This window comes from Ammospiza nelsoni, chromosome 1 (genome assembly GCF_027579445.1).
Source record: "Ammospiza nelsoni isolate bAmmNel1 chromosome 1, bAmmNel1.pri, whole genome shotgun sequence".
Taxonomy (NCBI): domain Eukaryota; kingdom Metazoa; phylum Chordata; class Aves; order Passeriformes; family Passerellidae; genus Ammospiza; species Ammospiza nelsoni.
The window spans coordinates 10,012,036-10,027,287 of NC_080633.1; the positions used below are offsets into that span (position 1 = coordinate 10,012,036).

Consider the following 15,252-nt stretch of genomic DNA (forward strand, 5'->3'; position numbering starts at 1 on the left):
TCAACTACTGAGCTACTCAACAACATGCAGGCAATGTACCCTTGTCATTTCCATTCCATTTTTTCCAAACTAGCTTTTCCTCTTTACCTATATTCTTAGCCCAGTCTTACCTCTCCAGTCCATCTTCAGACTCATCTTTAATATCCATTGTCAACAAAAAAGGCAATCTTAATCTCAAACAAATAGGAATGGGGAAACAGGACAAGGAAGGACATGAAAAAAGAATGGCCAAAGGCCCTATTCCAGATAATACTGACAGGCTCAGTGCAGGTTCCTCTGGCTCACTAAAACCTCAATATTATGTGGAGGAGCATCCTGCTCTTCTAATACTGGCATTCCTGCCCTGGTCATTGCCACCTGGGCACAGTTCATCAAACAGACTCCTAAACACTGCATTGACATGAGTAAAACTTTGGCATTATATCTACTTTTTCTGAACAGCTGCAATGTGACTTAAAACATCAAGGACCAAAGGCAATAACCAAAGCCAGTAAATATGAGGAACATCATGTTTTTAGTACCCCAGGAGGGACAGTCACCAAAGTGTCTGAAACAGCCTGGTGGAATGCAGGTCTGCATAAAGAGTCTTGCTAAATTCACGTGGCTACTGATATGGTATTAATCCTTGTCCATGGTAAATATGGATATTTACACTTCTTGTTATGGCACTTGGCCATGTTTGCAATGATTTGTAAATTACTGGATAACATTGATAAACAGATAAATATCATTGCATCTGTTTACAAACACCTTTGATTAATATGATGTATTTATTAAAATCAGAAAATATTGTTGGAGAAAGACCAAAAAGCAGATGGATACTGCAATGGCACAGCACTTAAGCAGCCCATGTACTTGAACATGCATTTACCTGAGCACAGCTTTTATAGTCTCCCACTGACTCCCTCCTAAGTAGACTGAGCAATGCTCAGTCATGTTTCACAGGGCTTGCAAACTGCAAACCAGATTTCTCCCTTAGCTCCAGCTTTGCAACTGATGAATGCAAACTGCCTTTTATAGTTACCCTGGAACCATAATGGCAGTAAAAGCATACATGTCCTAGAAGATGTAATTTTTAATATAAGCTCCACCAGTAGAATTCCCTAGTAGGTAACAACAGCACCTTATGCAGGGAAAACAGCTTTTTATTGTACAGCATATAAATGATGCCTCATATTCTGCTGGCACAAGAGTCAAAGCCAGCTTGGCTGACAACCTCATGGAATGGGAGCAGTGACTTTGTTAGAAATTCCACAGTGTGGTCTGTCTTCCTCAACCCCATCGCCCTACTGACCACATGTCAGCTGCCTCAGCAGCTGAGCACCATATGGAATGGTGATCCCAGCTTTGCCAGAGCGAGGATGTATAAAAAAATATTTTTGTTCCATAAACACGGAAGTTTGCTATTTTTTAAAGACATCTGAATTACTAATTCTGTGACCTTTTCAAAGGAACAGAGAGACGTGTTCTGTAATATTTAACATATAAAAAAATCAGTAGACTAGAACAAACCACACAAAACTGAGCCAAATTCTAAATATGGCTGGTGCAGAGGAGAGATTAACAATTCCAGTATTGCACAGTGACTACAAAGGCAGTGCCCACGCACATCATGCTACTCCTAGAGGTAACAACTTCCAAATCTGATAGAAAAATAACTCCACATTTCCTTCTTTTGTATTTCTCCCTCAGGGTGCCTTGTTAGAGAATTTACCTGCCACTGTTTTGCAGCAATTCTCAGTACTAATCTGCTCAGTACCTTCTGGATTGTTCTCCCAGTCCAGTGCCTTTGTCTAATCCTCTGTCAGATGGATCAGAGAACTGAGCACCCCATCCTTCCAGTTTTTTTACAGTTCTGTAGTTCACAGAGTGCAAAAGAAAAACAACCCACAAGCCTAAAATAATCCATAAACACAAGAGAGACTGGAGAAAGGTTAAAAGCAGAAAGAGGTTGTGTGGTCAGCCTGGGAAACCTGAATCCAAACCACCTTCATTCCAATGGATAGCTTTTTAAGCAATGAATATGCCAGGGTCTGTCCTCACCACTTTCTTGTGAGATTATTAAGTGGCTCAAAAATACAAAGGAAACCACATTATTTCCTACTCAAACAATTCATAATGCCTTGTCTATGCAACATTTAAAAGCAAATGCAATGGCAGAAGTTCCTATAGGGCATATTATGTATGAGAAGTCAAAGTAGTACAACCCAATGAATTGTGAAACATGTTATTCCCTGTAAGTGTTAAGCATTTTTTTCCCAGTTGGCTCCTACCAGGAAAGGTGAAGTGGAACAGCTGGAGGATAATGAAACCAGCATGTGCCTAGTTTGTTTTGAGTCTAGCAACAAAATTGTCTAACCTGTGCAAGAGACTTACAGTGCCACCTGGATTTGATTTTACATTATAGTTCATTCCTTGAAACCTATTATCTCTGGGCACCATACCAAGAATGCTTTCACTTCTGAGCATCCTTTAGGCTGCAAGCATTATCTTTCCTCTGCTGAAACTCTGACATTTCTGTGTGTTTGTACGTGTTCTGGTTTTGGAGAATATTATTAAAAAAAACAAAAAAAAAAAAAAACAAAAAAAAGAAATCAAAGAACACTGAACTTTATGGATGATAAAGAGGGATTCAAAGGAACCTTTTTACATATCACCAAAATCCACTGGGGAAGTGCTGACTGCAGTGTAACAGATGCAAGTGCTTGACAATGGTTTGGGATCAACTCTTTCATTTTTCAGGCATCCTGAACCACTGGAACAACATCTATAGTTAGATAAGTTTACAGAAACAACAAAATGAATCAGAATTATAAAGTCTACATGATCCCCAAGATTCATCTTATAAAGCAGTGCTTTGAGTGCAGCACAGCATGGGGATGTTACCCTCCATTTTAATTTAAATATTTGTTGAATTGTCATGTACAGAAAAACTGTGATACAATCATTGTTAAACAGCATTATCAAAAAAAAAAAAATGAAAATCCAGGAAATGGGTTCCTTTTTACAGAATGTCCAGACAAAACTAGATGCAACCCCACCTTCTTGTTCACCTATCCATGGAATTGACAGACTCCTCCCCTGTCCTCCCTTCTTCCTCCTCTCCCTCTGGTTCTGCACCAGAATTCATCTCACAGTTACTTTCTGTGCTTAACTTTGAATTTTATTCATGGTCCTTGAATTTCTAGTTAAATAAAGAGACGTGGAACAAAACCAGGCATTTCTGTATCATCTATATATATAGTGTGGGATGAATGCATAAAAACAGATTTGAGAGCAAAGATATACCCATAATTATGCGTTGTTTGTAAAATGCTTTGAAAATATAATAAATTACATAAATGCTATGTCTTACTAAGTGCCATACATTTCTGCACGCATATGGAAGGTGGGCTGAAGAATGTGGGTAGATGTTTGCAGGGAAAGAGTAGCTGGAATGGTGAACATTATTACTTTTTTATGGCAGATATAAATATGCCAATACTAGGAGATAGATCAAATGTCTAATTTTATTTTCTTTTTCTCAAAAAAAACTCAGTAAACGTGAGGGAAACTTCAGGTAAGCAGAAACTTGTAGTGGTGTTTGCAGGGGACCCAGGATGAGGGAAGAGATGAGAATCTTGACTCAATGTTTCAGAAGGCTGATTTATTATTTTATGATATATATTATATTAAAAATATATATATTGAAACTATACTAAAAGAATAGAAGAAAGGATTTCATCAGAAGGCTAGCAAAGGAAAGGAATGAAATGATAATAAAATCTTGTGACTGCTCACACCTCGACACAGGTGGCTGTCATTGGTCACCAAGTAAAAACAATTTCACATGCTGGGTAAACAACTCTCCAAACCACATTCCAAAGCAGGAAAACATGGCGAAGCTGAAGCTTCTCAGGAGAAAAGACCCTAATGAAAGGACTTTTATAAAATATGTCTGTGACAAAAAAGAAATAAATATCAACTTTACCATCCACGATGCTCAGAGGGTCCTTTGGCTCATCCTGGGGAGCAGATTTGTGACTCAGCACCTCAGGGGTCGGCCTCAGCGCTCCAGGCCCAGGCCTCGGCTGGAGCAGCTTCCTCATCTTGAAATCTTCTGTTTTCCCTTTGGCCAAAGTTCCATCGAAAGGACTGCCCTGTGTGGAGTACAAGCTCTCAGCATACACCTGAGAGCCTTTAGTCCTGCTGGGAGGGCTGTTCTCGCTGCTGTGTGCAGACAGGTTCTGGGTGATGTACGAGTGCAGCGCGGCCATCAGGCTCCTCTGGCCCACTCGCGGCTCCGGCGGGAGCTGGTCCGGCTGGCGCTGGCGGAGCGTCCTGCCACGGGCACCCTCAGGGAATTCCTGCTGGGATTGGGATGCAGGGGATGGATCTTTGGGGTTCTGCCTCCTGTAGTACCTGGCAGGGTCATTGTAGATGTAGCTCTAGAGAGAGCAGAAGGTGGGCAAGAGGAAAGGAGTCAGAATTGCTTTGTGATTATTGTTGTGCCGGGAGCTGAGGTGGAACCCTCAGTGCTTTACCAGCCAGGAGAACAATAACTGGAACTTGTCATGCAAATGGAAACTGCAAACCTCAAACTGTTAAGTGTGCCTCAAAGAGGCACTGCTACTTAATGTGCAAAAATCCAGTTCATCAAATTATTAGAAAGCAAGAGCAAGAGATTAGAGAGAGAATAACATAACTCAGTGTTGACTACATGTGAACTATTTGTATTCAGACAGACAAAGGAAATTTATTAAATCTACTTTCTCTTTGGTTTTTACTTAACCTGTGAGAATTACTATTTTTCAGATTACTTACCAAAAACTAGCTTGTCAAATTAAAAATGTCATTTTTAAAGGAACATCAAGCAAGTAAAGCAATTTTTTTGCATATATTAAGTACTTTGTTCTATTTTAAATGAAATATTTTCCACTAAATTAAATCTTTAATAAATATATAATCTGACACTGTGGCAAAACAATGTTTAAATTGTTTTTTAATTAAATTATTATTTTCAGGGAAAAGACCACAGCAAATTAAACAACGATGTTAAAAACATGTCAATCAAGCTCAAACTACATTTTTACTGAAAAAGTGCTGGGGAATAAAAAGTGGAAAGGTGGGTTTGCAGTACAGTTTTCTATTTTCAGTTTCTATTCTCATGGAAACACCAGATGGACATTCTTTTTACTATCACTTAATCCTAGGGACATTTTTGCTATGATCGCAACCTGAAGGCAGGTCTTTTAATTTTTTAACAAACCAGATCCATTCTCCTAAATAATTTCAAAAATAATTTTTCTTCAGTTCTTGCTAAAATACAACTTTGAACTGAGAGGTTTACTTATATCCAGAATAATTCCAGTTAGATTGTTTATGATTAAATGAGGCTACATCCCATCCTGTATGTGTGCTGCAGGATGGGTCCTGCTTCTCAGCTGTGTTTTCTTGGTTAAACTGTCACACAAACTCCATCACAATATGGCAACCTTAGGACAGGGACTACTTCAGCACTCACTGCTATAAATTATTGTGAATCACTGGTGTCCCTGTGCACTGATGACACAATGATTTAGGACAGAGGGAGCTGCAAAATACAGAGGGAGTGAAGACACTATACACTCCAGGTGCAGCAATTAGAAGGATTCAGACAGAAAAATCATTATTTATGTATTTGCTAATGTACTTTTTAAAACCAAAATAAGATTGATAAACTCCTCCAGAGATGAAGAATTACTTTTAGATTTTATCTAGGTCCTAATTTCTGGACAATAATTTTGCTTTCCATCTGAACATTTTTATTTCTTCTGATGACAGCCAGTGGATTTTACAACACATGTTCATACCCATTTCTTTCCAAGAGGGTTTTCTTCCCCTTAAGAAATGATTGAAGAGATTAATTTCATGATTCCATATCATGATTTAAATAGAATTATGGTATAGGCAATTTTATTACAGAGACAAAAGGCACTTTGGCCACTTTGGCTTGTGACCTACTAAGGCAAGGCTTTGGATTTCTGCAGTTGGTCTTTAACACAGAAATGTGCTTTGTGAAAGCCAAGAAATTGGGCTGCAGTGAAGCAGCGTCAAAAAATACAGAGCTAGAGATCAAGCAGCTTTGTGTATGAAATATTTCAATGTCCCCTGGGAACTGTATCAAACAGCAGCAGTGCAGCTCTGGTTCAGTGCTCCAGCTGCAGGGTAGGCATTGCTCTGATCAGCTCCAAGGGGGAGCCAGTTGTCAAAATGCAAGTTGAACACTGTTTACATGCTTAATAGCAAAGCCTAAATGTGAAAAACTTCCAGTCAGATGCATTTATCTCCCTATTTGAACGGGTCTTTGCCTGGGGTAATTAACTCTCTAATGATACTGACTCCAGAGTGAGGAAAGCTGCAGAGGATGACACAAAGCAGCCCAGGACACCCCGAGCAGTTCACTGAGAATTCACATAAGCTGCCATCTGCCTTCCCCACTCCTGTTCTCTCTGCCTTGTAGCCTTCCAGAGGATCTCCTGGGCTCAAGGGAAGGAAGAACAGGGAGTGGGGAAAGGGAGAAATGCAACAGGGGGAAAAGGACATTCCCCATTCAGCCATGGAAAGACAAGAAATCACTCAATCCAGCTTGATAACTGCACCCCAGTTTGGATTATGTCCTATATTCAGCTCTCTATTTTGCCTCTTAAGCTTTACTAGTAAGTGTTAGAGGGGAAGAAACTGCTGGGCACTCCCAAACCATGTGAAAGATAGGGTTAGGGCTGGCTTTTGATGAGCTATTTAACAAGTCCAAGTACCCTTTAGCATGAACAGATCAGTGATTTACTGTTCTTGCAGACAAGGAGCACATCAACAAGGAAAAGACCACCAACCCACCAAGTGATCATGCACAAATTGGATTTAAGTGTGTGCCCATCCTGGGCTCAGAGCCACACCCGTGTCAGGAAGGGGCAGCCTCTCAGCAGCTTGACAGGTCACACTTTGGGCAGTAAGGGATGAAATATTAACAGTTCTAATTAAAGCAGAGCACTGGTAGCTCAGCTGTCTTCACTGAAGCAGCAGCCCTTCTGATGTAGTTTACTCTGACTTTAATTAAAGGGGTCTCACAGCTGTATGGCAATCTCCCACCTGCAGGAGAAAAAAATCCCCTTCCTTGCTGTTCCTATCTCAAACAAAACACCAGAAGTACATGCGACATGCAAGATAAAATTCAAGTAAAATTGCAGCACTGATAAATATAATCCTAAACTATGGGTTTGTCTAAGTGGTATGGGGAAAAAAAATTAATTTTTACAGAAAAATATAGAAGAAAAATATCAGTAATATGTAATTTAGAATCCAGAGACAATTTACATCTCAAGTTATTAATAACAATTGCAGAGCACTGTGATTATCTCATTTGAAGTGGGTTTTGTAAAACCCACTCCTGAACATGGACATTGCTAGTTTGATTAATGTCAAAGTTAAATGGCATAGTCCATGTTCAGTGAAAAGAATGTAAATTTCCATATTGGTGCCTTTGGAGAATCTTCTGACATTATGGGGAAGCAGAGGGAAACATAAAGCTGGAATTTTTTGAAAGAAAATACATTTCTGGATTGATTACACATGACTCATATGACTGTCAGTAATAGAACAAAAAAACCCCACCCCAAACAAACATTAAGTGAAATGCACAAGAATAAAGAATGCACTAGTTATCATATAGATGGTTTGTACTGAGAAGGGTTGAAATACAAGCCCTGGTTGCTATGAGGAACATTTCATTTTTTTAATAAGTAAAATACTGTTCAATTATCTCATGTCACTGATACAAAGCCTTTGAAAAGTACTCTGAATTGATAAACCCCTCAGTTTAAAAAAATCTTATTTCTCCATCTGCACAGGATTTCCCTCTCCTTCACCACCTTTCAAATAAGCTATCTCAATAATTCACACATTACAGAAAATCCACACACACTAATCTTTCTGAAGATGGAATTGTTAGGGCAATGTCTTGTATGGTTTAGGTATGTAAGTACCTGACATTTTCTGCATGAGAATTCACAGAAGGGCACACTAAATTACATTATGCAGACACACTATGCAAAAGTCTATGAACAACATGTTTTATTTAAAAAAATACTAATTAAAAGAGTTGTGCAGGACTAGATACATAAAACATAATGCTCTTCAATTTATCCACTAAAGGGCAGATTGACTTGAGTGTTTTGCCCATGTGCAGAAAGAATGGAATCAAATTGATAACAAAATACTTCCTTTCTTGCACATAAATTTACTAAATCTAGAAGGCATATAGAGCTAACAAAAATCCTTTCGAAATGCATAATGAAGAAATCTTCTGCCCTCAATTTAATTTATGTTTTTCTGTTTGATGCATTTGAGGTATTAACCCATGTTTGCTACCACCTAAATTTGGTTGAAGCATGATTCCACCTACAACTCTTATTTACTTTGCCTATTTGAGATATTGATATTCTGATCTCTGAAATTAGAAGATAAAACCACAACAAACACTGGAAGGCCCATCTTTATGGTGGGATAAAATAACATTTTCCAAAGACTACCAGAAATGAAATTACCTCAGAGCTTAACTCACTGTGTGGATTGAGAGAAGTTTAGGTTTTTGTACCAGACACAGTCTAGATGCTCTGTGACTCACCCAAACTTGCCTCATGCAAACTCACTCACATGGGAGCTACCTGTACTCATGTGAACCCCCAAAATAAACACCAGCACAAGGGCCACCGCCTGATTGCTGAATCAAAGGGAAGCCTGGGAATTTGTACTGCTCAATTCACCTTTAAATTGACAGAAATCCACCCAACAATGAAACCTGAGTGCCAAACGGGTGTCATGGAGTGGATGGAGCATGAAAGTCCCTGGGGTAGGGCTGAGCAGGCAGCACAGCTTTGTCCCCAGAGCATCACAGCTAAAGCGGCAAGTCCTGTGACAACAAAGCCTTCATTCTTGCAGCTGGTGAGCTGCTGTGCCCACACAGTGCTGTCCTGTCAGGATATCTCAGCAGCTCCCAGCCACGTTCAGGCTGAAAGGGAGGAACTCCCTTGACAATTCTGCGTGCTGTAGATGTGACCTTACATACTCTGCACCAAATCCAGTGGCAGCTTTATCCGAAAATAATAACTACAGCCAATAAACATTTTCAATTGTCTGAGTAATAATAAAGCAAAGGCTTTTTCTACCAGCTGCTAATAACCTTTTCACTAACTATAATATTATAATGCTAGAATATTATAATATTCAAGAATTTGGGAAACTAATTCAGAATCCAGAAACTGGAAAAGAGGCCCAACCAGTACTTCCTGCAGTGATGGGACAACATCAGGCCATGGCCTTTCCACAGATTCACAGCTTTAAGGCAACAGGCAACACTACAGTCATCTCACTCGACCTACTGTTTCATTGATAATTTTCTGTAACTATCTTCTATTTTCTTTCTGAAAAATACAGTAGCTTTGAAACCTTTTAAGAACTACATCAGAGAAGGTGGCAGAGATTGTTAATTAACATCCTGTACTTCAGAGTGTCAAAAACTAGATCAAGCAAAAGGAGACTTCAGAGTCTGCTTTGATGGAAACTATTCATGACTTTACTTCCTAATCCTTCTTGTGAAACCACAGTGCAACAGGACTGTCCAGAATCTGACTCTACAGCATTCAATAATCTCTACTGCTTTAATTTCAGTTGATTTCAGAATTTCAGAGATTTGGCTTCCACTCTTAAACAAAAAAACCTCAAAAAAGTAAAAAGGGGGGAAAAAAAGAAAAGAAAGGACAATACACTGGATTCTTTTATGTATAAGTTACTACTTAATAAAATAGCTTTTTAGTTTCAGATGTTCCCAGCCATTCCTGATCTCCTTTGGAATGATCATATCCACTTGCTTACCCTTCAGCTATCTACAAGAGAGTCTCCTACAGGGATAATTTTTATCATCATGAAAACTGCGTTCAGTTTCCAAGAATAACTGCTGTTTTTTCTCTTTCTTTCTGACACATCTCCATCCTATGTGTCAAAACGTTTTCTTTGGTGTAGAAGGAGTTCTGGGCGGTCTTTCCTCAGCATTCATGATTGGGTCATCATAAACAAAAAAGGTCAGTTTTACACATTGAAATATTTCTACACATAAAGGATAAAATACCTGGGAAAAAGAAAGGGTGGATGACCCCCAATAACCTGATGGATGTCAAGGGGCCCCTGCCCTGGCTCCATCCAGGCCATCACAGTGAGCCATCAGCCATCATGTCCAGGAGTGGCACCCACCAGATGATTGATGGAAAAAGCTCTCTGGATCACCCTGCAAAATGAAAGGGGCTAACATCTGCAGGGGTGAGGGACTCCTTAAGGGATGCAGGACTCCTTCTGGGTGCCATCTTGTCATTGCCCAAGGCACACTATGAGATGTTTAGGAACAAGGAACAGTCTGGAATGGCAGCATGTAACCAGCTGACCAATACACGTGTCTGACCATGTCTCATGTCTTCCCTGTCTTCTCAACAAACTCCATTTCTAATAATTCTTCTGGGTGGGAAGCTCTGTTCTGTACCTTGTGTCCTGTGGTGCTTCCTGGCAGTAGCTGCTCCACTTGGCAACTGCCTGGACATGGGGACACAAGACTTGGTGCATCTTTACCTCTGCCAGGCCATTGCACTCAGGAGCTCCCTGACACCACCAGCAGAGACCAAAGAGTGACAGTGAAGCCACAGTGATGGTAGAAATTGTGCAGCCTGGTGATCAGTGCTGACAGATCTACCAGGGTGTATCAGCCTCCCTTGCCTGAGAACATTTTGCTCATATGCCAATAAGTCTGTTACTCAAGGTTTCAGTGAATGATGTTTAAACACATTTTCTGTAGGCATATGCTGGTATATTGAACTATCTCATTATCTAAAGATGAATTTCATAGAAACATGATGATCTTCATCTGCCAAAAGTTGAGCACATTAACACCAATTCAATATATTTATAACTCCAACACGTGAATCTGGAAAATACTTTTATCCTAAGAAATGCAAGTGAATAGAGATCTGCAGGATTGATGTCCACAACATTGCTTTACAGCCCCATTAAAAGCAACTTTCCATTTGCTGGACAACTGCTTGAGGTCAGCTGAGGTCTTTTTCCACACTAAAAATAAAGAAATTGTTGTTCCACTGTCCTGAAATGTCTACACCAACATGCTCACACAGGGGTAGATAAAGTAAGTTTACATTTCTGTGAGCTCTACCCTCCCATTTGATAATTATAATGGAAAAAAAAATAGAATGCACTTGAAAATTTGTATCAGCTCCATCATCTTCTATTTACTAATTACAATACACTGAAGTAAATATTTGGAAGACAAACAGTAAACTTGCAGGAAAAATCACAGAAATGAACTCCAAACACATGGTATTTGGAAAAAAAAAGAGTTGATTTTGAAAGGAAAGGTCTGAAAAAGAACTAAATCTTATTATCCAGTGAGTATTTGAGATTTTAAAAATATCAATCTATGTTTCATCTGGGAATTACTAGAAATTAATTAACTGCCCTTTTAAATAAGACTCCAGACTTGACACAGATCATTTATAATAACATTTCTATGGCACTTGCATCTTCTAATAATTGAAAAAATAATTAATCCTTTCCAGATACCTGTGTGATAAGGGAAATGGTGGTTTCTATGTTAGATGTTGAAATTCTGTCATTATATTCTGCATAAACTGATGGGTTGAGAGTAAAAGTACATGTTGGATCTAAGACTTGAGTAGGATACTAGCACTAGAATGCTCCCTTGCTAAATTATTTGTTTAAAAAACAAATCACAAGTCACATTAGATCACCAGACTGTGTAAACATGCCACACACAATATGATTGCAATTTTACTAGGCTTTGTAGCCATGATTCTATTTGAGCTTTAAATGTGTCCTTCCAGAAAAAATTGCAATCTACACCAGATTCCTGCAGAACAGCCAAGAGGATGGAAATTGCAGCATTTCATTTTATATACTTAAATTAAAACAGATGAATCACAACTTGAAAACTCTTTTCCCCTCCATTGATCATGGAATGAGTTTAGGCTGATGTGCACCAATACAGACATCTTTATATGGTCAAATGATTTCTGCTCCAGTGCTTATGGGGCTTTGTTTGTTGGGTTTGGGGGTTGTTTTGGTTTGGTTTTGGATTATGTGGGGTTTCTCATTGGTTAGTTTGGGGTTTATTTGTGTACATGTTTGCTGGCCTTTTTAAGGAGGATTTATTGTTTCTATTTTTCTATAAAGAGCCATGAAGAGGAGAATGATCTGAAAGATGAAATACTTTTCTGGGATCTGAGGCTTAGCTTTTAGTTTATGCTTTACCAAAAAATTATTGCATGACCTCAGAAAATCTGTCTTACCTGTCTGTGAAGCAGGGGCATTAACTCTTCCATACTTTGTAATGGCTGCAGGTAAATGAATACACCAATGCTTGGGAAATGCTCAGATATCATTGCATAAGTATGCCAACGAAGAAGGCAATTCAGTAGCTTCAAGGACACATTCCTTTATCAATTATTCCAGAAATATTTTTATGAAAGTGTTCAAGCAGAACTGAATTACATTTTTATATATAGTCTCTTATATATGAAATATTAAATTTTACCTTTATACAAATAGAGTTTAAATGTATACACTGCAGGGAGCTTTTTTACATTTTGTCAAAATTTTGATGAACTTCTTTCAGTCCTGTATTTAAATCAATGTTAGATAAACAAAGGTGCTGCTTTTTTGAATTAAATTTCAAGGTTAAAATGTGCAATGTATTTTCTTTCTAGTTAATCACAGTAATAATTATTTGCAGATAAGCTCAAAGTACATCTTTCAGCACTCGTGCACTCAGATTTTCTAAAATTAAAAATAATTATTTTAAATAATTATCACACATCTTAGTTCTTTTGGTGATGAATTACAAAGATTCAAACAACTGATTTTTTTAGGCCAGCAAATATATGAATTTTTAGTTTATATAATTGATATGATTTTTACTTGCAGCTTCTCCCCTTTCAGCGCCATTGCACTGCTGAGCCACGACTCTCTGGCATTAACCTGTCCCTTCACCTCCTTGTTTTGCCTCTCATAATTCTGAAAAGGCCTTTAAATTTATAAGCCCCTTCTTTGATGTAAAGATTCTGAGGTTTTTTTCCCCCAGAAATCTTTGCTTTAAAATTTACATAAATATCTAAGATGTGGAGATTTCTGTAATCACAATACCTGCACAAGAAGTCTACCATGAAAATTAATGTAATTAAACACAAAGAAACAGTAACAAGAGAAAGTTAATTAAATTCCCTAATGTATCTGACATAATTTTCTTTCTCCCCCATCCTATCCACAAGGACCTGAATGTCACATTTGTCTGACAAAGATCTTAGCCCAAGGTAGGACCAACCCTATGAAAAAGCAATTCCACGAATCTTCAAGCATGAAGATTCATGAAATCTTCATGAGATTTCTGCAACAGGAAATACAGCCACAGCACAGGTGTGATGGGAACTTCCTAATTCCTGCAGCCTGTCCAGCAGGAAATACATTTGCGTTAGGTTTCAAATAAATTTTCTTTCTGTGATGAGTAAAAAATTTTCTCAGTCAGATGAAAGCAGCACAATTAAAATCTCCCATAACTATTCAAACACAGGCACACAGACCAGCAGCAAAGGCAGCAAGTTCTCCTTTACAGCCTCTGAGCTTTAGCAATACCAGCCATGTGCTGTCTTCCAAATCCAACAAAACCCTGAGCCTCAGTTTCTGTAGGAATGCCAACAGTGCAGTGGGTTTGTCAGGGGTTTGGGTGCTTTGATATGAGAGGAGTTTGTTCCAGCTGCAGTGGGGAAGGACAGGGCAATTCACACGTGATTTGAAGCCTCTGCATTTCTCACCTCTGTAATTAAGATAAACCAATTCTCCTTAAAATATGTGCCTGGCTATTTGCTATTTTCCATACTGCATCCAGATTTGGTAGAAAGGAATCACAAAGACTGATAACTCAGTATTTTGTGAATGGTAAAACTTTCATAAAGCCCTTCCATAAAGTGTGTGTAGGGAAGACTAAAACCAAACATAAAATCCCACTAGCTAATGCTTAAGTAACAAATGCCACCAAGTGCCCATTTCCTGAACAACTCTTTTCAGCTGAACTAAAGTGAAATGCTCTTTACAACTGTAACCCTCAGGAAAGAGACACACCAAATTTCAGATTTTCTATTTATTTCCTGGCAGAGTCACTGTCAGCTGGCTAGATTACAGCCTGCAGTAGTTACTGTCTGTATACTGAGAAATAATTCTAAGTCAGTGATGAACTTCAAGTGCTTCAAAAATCACCCAAAGAAGCTCTTGCAGTATATGGTAGACACCATAGGAATTTTGGTCAATCACATGATTTAAGTTTACTGGTGTTATTTCTGTCACTGTCGTATCAAGCCTCAAGCTGACAGTTGTTTGAGCAAGGGAAATAGGAAAAGAATTATCTGCTTTAAGTTTTGTGATGTTTTATTTTACAATTTTCTGCATAACTGTGTGAGGTGTCTGTTCACTAATTTTGAAGCTCTGTAGTTTTAGTCTGATAATGCAAGTGGAAGAGAGTAGGGCAACTGAAGACTGAAAGTTTGTAAAATATATTAATGTGAATATACAAAATAACACTTTCAGAGTATAAGGAATATTTTAAAACCACTTTATCTTTTATCTTTCTTTGTTTTATATTTGGCCAGAGACCTCTGATGTCAGGCTTGGATCCTGAATCCATGCAGGAAATCTGTCAAGAAGCACTAAATTTCTGCAAGACTCAGCTACATTTCACAGCATGCAAGGTATCAAAGCAACCAAAGCAGTGTTACCTCTCCTGCTTCCCAAAAGCAGGAATGAAGTGACAGAGGTAAATATATACTTGGAAGAAAATTATTTTTAAGAAGGGCAAAGCTCAAAAGCTGCAGTTCTATGTAGGGTGAACTACCTCTGTCTTGTGCTTATTCCAATTAGAAAAGGACAAGAAAGTTTAAAAGATCAGATCTTGCTACAAATATTTAATGTGGGTTTGTAATCTACATATTAAGTAAAAAGATAAGGTACCAATATTTTGTGGAAGCTTGCAATTAAAGTGCACTAGGTAGCTATCTCCAATTTCAAGTGGCACAACCATGTCAGAGGCAGCTCATTCAGTTACTTTTCTGCCTTCTCTTTTCCAATTTTCAAATTTTATGAGTTTTTTTCTGCTTCTTGGAGCAGCAAAAATTC

At 38.5% G+C, this 15,252-nt stretch overlaps 1 protein-coding gene across 2 annotated transcripts in view; it reads right to left on the minus strand.

Annotated features, from left to right (window-relative positions):
• Positions 1 to 15,252, minus strand: part of PTPRN2 (protein tyrosine phosphatase receptor type N2) — a 634,307-nt gene that overhangs the window by 389,116 nt on the left and 229,939 nt on the right. For both annotated transcript variants that reach the window (XM_059465860.1, XM_059465851.1), the window contains exon 6: positions 3,971 to 4,427. In XM_059465860.1, coding sequence (XP_059321843.1) covers positions 3,971 to 4,427 — 457 coding nt within the window. The remainder of the gene's footprint in view (positions 1 to 3,970; positions 4,428 to 15,252) is intronic.